Source organism: Ailuropoda melanoleuca, chromosome 1, assembly GCF_002007445.2.
Source record: "Ailuropoda melanoleuca isolate Jingjing chromosome 1, ASM200744v2, whole genome shotgun sequence".
In the NCBI taxonomy this organism is placed as follows: domain Eukaryota; kingdom Metazoa; phylum Chordata; class Mammalia; order Carnivora; family Ursidae; genus Ailuropoda; species Ailuropoda melanoleuca.
Genome location: NC_048218.1, coordinates 52,555,034 through 52,564,625, shown reverse-complemented (window position 1 = coordinate 52,564,625; position 9,592 = coordinate 52,555,034). Strand labels below are relative to the sequence as shown.

Genomic DNA, 9,592 nt, shown 5'->3' with positions numbered 1-9,592 from the left:
TGCATCAGAAACCAGGGATGTACTGTATGGCGACTAACATAATATAATAAAAAAACATTAAAAAAAAAAGAATGGAAGAAAATATTTCTAAATCCTATATCTGATAAAAGACTTCTATCCAGAATACATAAAGAAAACTTGTCTCAATAATAAAAAAAATTAAAAATAGAAAAAAATTAAAATTAAAATTAAATTAAAAAAATAAAAATAACCATATGAGAGGACACTACCCTGCTAGGGTGCCAGCATCTTTAGGGGTGCTATATTCTCCCACCAGAATGAGTTTATCTAAGGAGATATATGAAGATAGGAGCAACTCGGGGCAGGGTAGGCCTTTGGTAGAACTCACCTAGCATAAAGCGGTACAGGTCAGCCCTCTAAATGCTCTAAAAAAACTAATCATAATAACTGGGAAGCTAGACTTTTGGTGGGGTGCCAGGCACCAATTGTAACAGATTAAGAACATGCTGGCCTACAGCCACAACAGGGTCACTGAAGCATTCTACCCTACCGGACATTAAACCTTTAATTGGATTTTAAAGAAGTATAGGGAGGGAGGGCTGGTAGAAAGTCTAAAGCAGCCGGAATGGTGGCTGGGTGTTCAAGAAACCCATGGCAGCAACTCTTTTTGAAACAGTATGTAAATATTTTAACATTATAACAACTAATATGATAGCACTAGTGTGCACTGCCTGAATATCAGCCCTATGCAGAAAGTTAAAGTGGAGAAAAATCTCCTAGAAAGTAGAAAAAGATAAAATGTAATAAATAGGGAAAAAAATAGGAAAATCATAGATTTAGTCCAGGATGTCAAGTATCTGAATAACAAACATTTCATAAATAAATAAAATTTTATATGTCCCAGAACATTTTCAAAACATAAGCTCAGAATACTAGGGAACACAGAATACCCTAAAAACTCCCAGAAAGAAAAAAAATAAAACAGGTTACAAGCAAAAGACTGAGAATCAGAATGTTAGATTTCTCAAAAGTAATACTGGAAGAAAGGAGATAACAGAAACACTCTGAAAATACAAAGGAAAATAATTTACAACCTACAATTCTATGCCCAGGCATGATATAAATAAAGTGTACAAAAAATATTTTGAAGACTTGAAAGTTCTCAAAAAATTTACCTCCCAATCATACCCTTTTCTAAGAAGCTGCTAAATGAGCTGTAACACCAAAACAAGGGAGTAAACCTAAAAAGAGGAAAACTAGAGATCCAAGAAAGAGAGGATTCTACATAGAAGTGAAGGATAATCCATGGAATAAAACCCTGAAGTAAATTTAATAAAAAGGTATAACTATTGGTAGGCTGGGGAAAGAGAAGTATATGTGTAAAGGGGATGTATAAGAGAGCTAATAAGCTCTCCTCATCTGCCATAGTGGGTAGTCAAAAGACAATATCTAAAATGGAGAAATATTATAAAAAGCAGTACATCTTTTCAAAAGATATAGATATATCAAAGAAATATGCCTAGAGATCTGGAAGAAAGTGTCTCTAGTTAGGAACCACGATTAGAGATGATGGACCACAGATTGTTAATGTTAAGTCTTTTAATATTATTTGACAAACTGTATACATATTTTGCTTGAAACAAAAACTCACTAAAATGTTTGGATAATAAAGAAAAATATTTTAAAAGGAGGAGGAAAAAGAGAAAACTAAGACCAAGTAGGGACTGCTTTAGGCAAGGACAAAAGTCTAATGTTAAAAATAAACTATAAAGTCATTAAGTCTAGGTTTAAAGTCATGTGATTTTCCTGACAAACGCCAAAAACTGTCTGCTTATTCTACTGATTACTGAGAGAGCTATATTAAAATAGTACCCTGTGATTGGAGAGTTTTCTATCTCTCCTTCTAGTGTTACCAGTTTTTGTCCTGTATATTTTGAAGCTATATTATTTTATTAGGTTTATACAATTTGGGAGGCTATAGCTTCCAAGAAAATCGAATTTTGTGTTTTTTCAAAACATCCTCTTTGAGGAATGGATTTGGCTTTCAACTCAGCCAAAATATAAGGATCCAGAAAGGTTTAAAGTAGAAGTCTGGAAAGAGATAGGTCATTCAAACACTAACCAAGAGAAAACCACTGTAGCTATTTTCATAATAAACAAATTAAAAAGTTACTTTAATACGGCTTAAAAGATAGGTCAAAATTACCCCAAAATTAAGAATACCAAGAAAGTATGGGGAAATGGAAACTCTCATACTTTGTCTTAAGAATACAAACTGGTGGGGTGCCTGGCTGGCTCAGTCGGTTAAGCATCCAACTCTTGATTTCGGGTCAGGTCATGATCTCAGGGTCATGAGATCCAGCCCCACGCAGGGCTCCTTGCTCAGTGTGAAGTCTGCTTGAGATTCCCTCTCCCTTTGCCCCTCCCCCAAGTCACACGTGCACACACATGTGCCCTCTCTCCCCCTCTAAAAAAAAAAAAAGAATACAAACTGGTACAAACTGAAAAGAAATATGAAGATAAATATCAACAGCTTAATAAGTGTATAAAGACTTGATTCACAATTCCACCTTTAAATATTTGTCCTATGGGAATTATGTGGGAAATGCACAAAGATCACTTCACATAATAGTGAAAAACTGGAATGTTTAAGATAAACTAAATGCTCAAGAGCAGGAAACTGGTTACACAAATTAAAGCAGTTATATGATGGATCACGAAAAAAAAAAACCATACTGTAGAATAATCTAACTACTGGGGAATTCACAGTATTTCCAAACTACACATCAATGTGTATAACATCATTCCAATTTACTAAAAATAAAGGGTACAAGTGTTTATACACGTGTGTCTGGAAAGACATAAATGAAAATACTAACAGGTTCTCCATTTGAAGAAATATGGGTGAATTTAATCTTTGAGCACTTTCATATCTTTCAAGTTTTCTGAAATAAGTTTTTCAAGTTTTCTTTTTAAATTTAAATCAACAACAAAATAATGTAAATATAATTAGAAAAAAAGAATTAACTATTACATTTAGCTCTAGCCATGTGAAGTACTAGACCAGTACCACTTTTAATCTTATTTTTAAATACTAACAGATCTTGTTATTTGCTAACCCAGCCACCCCACTTCTCTCTACATGCTGAATCTTACGTTCTGCACTATGTAATAGAATCAATGTTGTTTCTTATATAAAAAGCTAATTTCCAACAAAAGAATGTGCTTGCTATAGAATATGACAAAGTTAGCACAGACCACACTTCATCAAAAATGATTCTAATTAGTCACAGATGAAATGTTCTTAAACAATTCTTACTTTGAAAGTTGTAGGTAAATCTTCATCTTCTGTAGGATCTATGTCAAACCAATGATCATTTGTATCTCCTATTTCTTGTAAGCTTTTATGAAATTCTAGCAGTCCTCCATTATATCTGCAAGGCATTTTAAAATAAGGTTAGCTTGAATGGGACTCTGTAACTAGACAGTTTACCAAGAAGACAATAAGCAACCCTTTTATTTTATTTATTTATTTATTTATTTTGTGGTAAGTAGGGTGGTGATAACCTCTGGCATGCTATAGAAATACAAATGCTAGGACTCTCACCTGTGGTAGATTGGGATGAAATACAGGTGGAAGGGGAGGCAATAGATTGATTATGTAGTAGCTCAAGCTTGAACAGTATGGGGGCCATGGTAATTAAAGGGATTGTAGAGTTGGTTGGCTTTTGTCTACTGTCTTGGAAGCCTTGAAGAAAGAGAATGACAGGCACAGGTCAGCCAACTGTTGACTCAGGGCACACCGTGAAAGACAGAGGACTCTATGGCAGCATTTAAAAGGCTCTCATCTCCTGCAGCCATAAAGATAATCTGTACTGAAAATGAGGCCAGATTTAATCACAAGGTGAAACAAACTGCAAAAGAGACCAAATGCACCTCCTTGCCAGGACTATTACCAACTTAGGACACTCTGTGAAGGCTAAAAGGTCTCTATGGTAACATTTAAAAAACCTTTACCAAGTCTAACCTTATAAGGGCAGATGGTGCTGAAAATGAGGCCCAGTATTTAATCGCAAGGGTAGAACAACAGCAAAGACTAAAAGCACTGCCTCAGCAGGACTGTTATGCTAAAATCAGGGCTTTGATAGGGTACAAGTAGACCCTGAGATCTGACCTGCTCCATTTCTGAATCGGGCCAGTTCATCTGTCCTTAGGCAACCTGGTGGTCCCCCGCTCCTGGGAGGTCACCATATTGATGCCAAACTTAGTGTGGACCCCCGATCGGCATAGTGCATTACAGCCCAGAACTCCTGGGCTCAAGCAATCCTCCTGCCTCAGCCTCCAGAGTAGCTGGGACTACAGGCGCGCCATCACACCTGACGACCCTGAGATCTGAAACAGGGACATTTAAATGAAACCGCTAAATTGTCCTGAACCCTCTGGCTGACAAGGACCCCGTTTTTTGCTAGAGGGGTGCAGAAGAATCCCTTTATTGACCAAGCCAAAATATCATCTAAGGTGCGTGTATTAAAAGATGATGCCCTTCCTTCTCAAGATACTCTCCTATCTCTGCTCATTGCTCATAGACCAATAACTCTAGGATCAGGTATAAGCAGAGCCCAAGCAGGAAAATAGAATCCCTGCCCCTAAAGAAAAAGCTGATTCACTACAAGAATTACAGAACTTGACAAGTATGTATTGGCAGAAACATATGTGGGAGTGAATCTTAAGAGTGCCGAACCAACACACAAAAACACAGCTGGATAGGGAAGTGTATGTTGACATGGGATGATTCCTCCATAGTTCAAGATTTACTTTCCTAGCAAGGACACCTGAGCCACCACGCTGCCGAGAAGGCTACTTCAAGCTTGGATCCAACAATGGCCTACAGTAATTGAGGTGGAGATGCTGGAAATTTTTTGGCAGGGTATTGAAGAAAGCTCAGGGAGATAAGGTTGTTAGAATGGACTTCCTACACAAGACCAAAGAAGCCACCACTAGACAAGATTCCCTTGAAAAGCCCAGAGGACACCCCACCCATTGAAGCAGTTAAGAAATACACAGTGAGAAAGGCACCAGTGTCTTTGAGCAGCTCAGTGGTGACTGTTCTCTGTAGGCCAGGGATGAAAGAAAATGATGCTGCCATGTGACTGGGCTTTCTCCTATCAATGATATGGAAAACAAATTCTCTCCAATGTCCAACGGTAAAGAGACTAAAGAGTAGTTCACACATCTGAGGGAAGGACAGCAGTATACATTCTTTGTCTTGTCTCACAGCTATGTGAATTCTCTCTACAATATAGACTAAAGAGATTCTGACCATCCTGAAATTCTGCAAAACATCACATTGGCCCACTGTATTGTTGACATCATGCTAGTAAATGGGAAGCAGAAAGTCTTCTGGGTACCCTAGTGAAAAACAAGCATGCCAGAGGATAGAAGATAAACCTTACAAAAGAATCCTTACAAAAGAATCAGGTAACTCCCACAGAGGGGACTCTTTCAGGAATCCCATGGTTGGGGCCAGCAGTAATCCTGCATAAGGACTGGCACAGCTGCCAAATTCATCTTTCAAGTCTCAGCCAGACAGGATTTCCTCAGGAAGACTTCTGATTCACAGAACTGGACTGGGCGTCCAGTGAAGACTATTTAATTATTCACTGCATTTTCCTTCATAGCTCTTTATCACATTTCATTATTATTTGTATAACTCATTATTTGATTAAGGTCTATAACCTTCACTATACTGTCTGTTATGTGAAGACAGGAACTGTATTTTGCAAACTATCATATACCCAACACTTAGCACACACAGTCTCTAGAATCTACTAAATTCTTAGCAAATAAAATTAATAAATTATGCTACACACAGCTAAGAATCTCCATATAGAAAGTAAACAGATAGTCCACATAGGTTTCCCTGTACAATTTCACTAAATGTGTAATCCCCAATATTTCCCAAACCCAGCATCTTGACCTTTACAATGCTTTAGAAGCTCATTTATACCTTAAACATCTATTCCCACTGGTGATGGTACTTATAACTATAACCATCATTTATTTAATACACCTAACATTTTTGTGTTCTGAGCACGTATTTAATCATCTGCAACATCCTTATAAGGTAGACACTATTATTAGTTCCATTTTACAGATAAGAAAAAATAAAGCTGAGTAACATTACGTTTCTCAGGGTCATAGATGGGTACATGGCAGAAAATGTATTTAAACCCAGGTCTGTCAGACTCCAAAGCCTATGCTCCTCATGTCTTTGCTACACTGCCTTTTATTGCTACGAACGGTTAAGTTTGATACTTAATATTCTCAAATACATTAAAGAAATTATTTTTTTTGAAGTATTTATTTATTTTATTTTTTTTAATGACTTTTTTTATTATATTATGTTAGTCACCATACAGTACATCCCCGGATTCTGATGCAAACTTCGATGCTTCATTAGTTGAGTATAACACCCAGTGCACCAGGCAATACGTGCCCTCCTTACTACCCATCACTAGTCTATCCTATTCCCCCACCCCCTCCCCTCTGAAGTCTTTAGTTTGTTTCTCAGAGTCCATAGTCTCTCATGCTTCATTCCCCCTTCTGATTACCCCCCCTTTCTTTATCCCTTTCTTCCCCTACCAATCTTCCTAGTTCTTATGTTCCATAGATGAGAGAAATCATATGATATTTGTTTTTCTCTGCTTGACTTATTTCACTTAGCATTATCTCCTCCAGTACATTAAAGAAATTATTATCTATAGGAACTGAGGTGAAGAAGAACCAGTAGAGCACAAATGTCATGATACCTGGTATACTATAAAAACTTTATCCCATTTTACAATGCCAAAAATTGAAAGGCAAGATCTGCCCGTTCATTAAAATCCTTACCTCTTCTGAGCACATCGAAGCAAACCACGTCCAAAATAAACTAAAGACATAAAGTTCTCACAAATTTCATTCTCTTGAATCACCATCTTCATCACTAGAAATTTATTCTCCGCTTCTGTGTAATCCTGTAGTAACACAAAACTAGGTTTGGCTGATATAAAAAGCATTTGTTTTTCTTTTACAATAATTATTTTCCAAACTGGAGAAGTCAGAGCAGCTTTCATATTGATACAGTCATGGAGTCATTTATTAACATCTCTAATCCTAGCATCTCTGTTTGTGATTACACAGATAATGTACTCAGTGATTAAAATACTTATTTATAAAAGAACTTAAGATCTTCTATAGCCAACGTTTCAAAATGAACATTTAAGAGAATTTCTAAAATCGACCTTTTATTAAAATGAAGTCAGAGAGTGTGAAAGATTTACAATGGGCAAATAACACATGCTACATACCTCTTTCTTTCCTCTTTCAGTAAGTGCTACTCCATACAAAAACAGTAATGTCAAATAATAACCAATATTAATCTGATGTGCCTAAAAGAAAAAAAAATTAATTGGTTATTTAGACTAAGCTACTTTTCAGTATACCAAGCTTAATATCCTAGGCCTATCAAAAAAAAAAAAAAAGAAACCTTACCATTTGCAACAATGTGGATGGAACTAGAGGGTATTATGCTAAGCAAAATAAGTCAATTAGAGAAAGATAATCATATGATTTCACTCATATGTGGAATTTAAAAAACAAGACAGAGGATCATAGGGGGAAGGGAGAAAAAAAGAAAAGACAAAATCAGAGCAGGAGACAAACCATAACAGACTCTTAACTATAAGAAACAAGCTGAGGGTTCTTGAATGCGAGGTGGGTGGGGGGATGGGGTGGGTGATGGGCATTAAGGAGGGTACCTGATGTAATGAGCACTGGGTGTTTTATGCAACTGATTTAATCACTGACCTCTACCTCTGAAACTAATAATACACTATATGTTAATTAATGGCATTAAAAAATATATCCTAGGCCTACTTAGTGATTATTAAAAATAGCAAAAATTATCATCATTACATTGTCAATCATCTAGTAAAAATAACAGCAAATACATTTTAGATGTATTTGACAATTCAACACTGAGGAAAAAGGATAGTTGATAATCTCAAAATAAACCATTAGAGTTTGCTTAAAGAAAATGAAAGCCATCGGGATTTATTGTCTCCTTCCTCCTCCCACCCTCACATGCTACAAATGGCTAAGATCTCCATATAGATGTAGTAATGAGTACAACTATATTCTGAGTCCTGTTGAGTCCTTCTGAACATGGGGGTGGGTTTTGGAGACTTCAGACACAACACACACTGTATGAATGCCAACTTTCTGGTTTTGATAACATATATTGTTATGTAACATGTAACTATTGAGGGAAACTGAGTGAAGGGTATGCCAAGACCTCTTTGCACTTCTGTATTATACAGCTATATTTTTGCAACTTCTGTGCCTCTAAAATTACTTCAAATAAAATGTTTAAAAATTGTCCATGGAGAAAAATACTGTACATTCTGTTCATAAGCTCTCTACTAACTGAAAATCATAACCCTATCTGTTGTCACATTAACTTTTTACAAAAAGACTGTCCCATACTATAAACAAGAGTTTCTTCAGGTACACAGGGATGAGAAGCATCTACAGGATATGAGTCTTTTTCTTTACTGATCTAACTGTATTCTCTTACCTAGCATACTTCTCATGGCCAACAGTACACATTTATGAGGTAACTGGCTGGAGTTAGAAGTTTGGCTTCAAACTGATCTCAGTGGAAACAGACATGTGTGTTTGCTCTCAATGAACCCATGTAATATCTAACTGGTTTCCATCTTAAAATTCCCATCTTTGCAGAGGTGGTAAAATGCAGTTCACAGAATAGACGCTAAGCCAAGACTACCTATATGGATTTGTATCCTGACTCCACTATTTACTACCTGATGAATTAAGCACATTGTTTAACCTCTATGCTTCAGTTTCGAATCTATAAAATGGGAATAATGAAGTGGGGTGCTTGTGAAGAGTAAATGAGCTAATCCTTACAAAAACTGTCTGTCATATAGCAAACACTAAATAAGTGTAAACTATTATTTTGTAACTTAAAAAAAACTCTCTTCATAAACAATATGACCGAGCCTTCGGCTCATATAACTCTAAAAAGAACACTCTGAGAACAGGATAAAATGTGGAATTGTGGTAATGCTACAAGTACAATGTAAAGAACTCAGGAATTTAGAGATGTAAGCAGTACATTTCTAACCAATATGCTCTGCCCTTTCTTACCTTCCCCCCCCAATAGCAGGGATTATTCCAAGTATTGGAACTAAATGGATATAGAGATATTACTGGCAACTGTCCCCTGCCCTCACGCCACCTCCTACAACAAAGTTGCCCCACCTATCCTTGGTAGCCTTGAGGAACAGGGAGAGCCATTTGCTCTGATCATGACAATTTCAATTCTGCTCCAACAACGCTACCAAAAGAAGGATCTCCTCCATTCCTTATGTAAGACTCATCTTTGAAGTAATGCCCAAGTACAGTAGACTAAGCAATCAGCATCTGTTAATGCTGATTTTATACTCATTTATTTTATTGCTTGGCAACCTGATCAGTGAGAGAAACAGTAGAGCCTCAGCACCCCAGAAGTTTTTGGGAATATTGGTTAATGCAAACTCCCTTTTGTTACCTCTTTTGACTCCATGTA

General features: G+C 36.6%; 1 protein-coding gene across 14 annotated transcripts in view; it reads right to left on the bottom strand.

Moving 5' to 3' along the window:
- Positions 1–9,592, bottom strand: part of DZIP3 (DAZ interacting zinc finger protein 3) — a 92,579-nt gene that overhangs the window by 54,382 nt on the left and 28,605 nt on the right. For all 14 annotated transcript variants that reach the window (XM_034657975.1, XM_034657998.1, XM_019807315.2 and 11 more), the window contains 3 exons: positions 7,311–7,391; positions 6,853–6,977; positions 3,281–3,395 (listed from right to left, as the gene is read on the bottom strand). In XM_034657975.1, the coding sequence (XP_034513866.1) occupies positions 3,281–3,395; positions 6,853–6,977; positions 7,311–7,391 (321 nt within the window). The remainder of the gene's footprint in view (positions 1–3,280; positions 3,396–6,852; positions 6,978–7,310; positions 7,392–9,592) is intronic.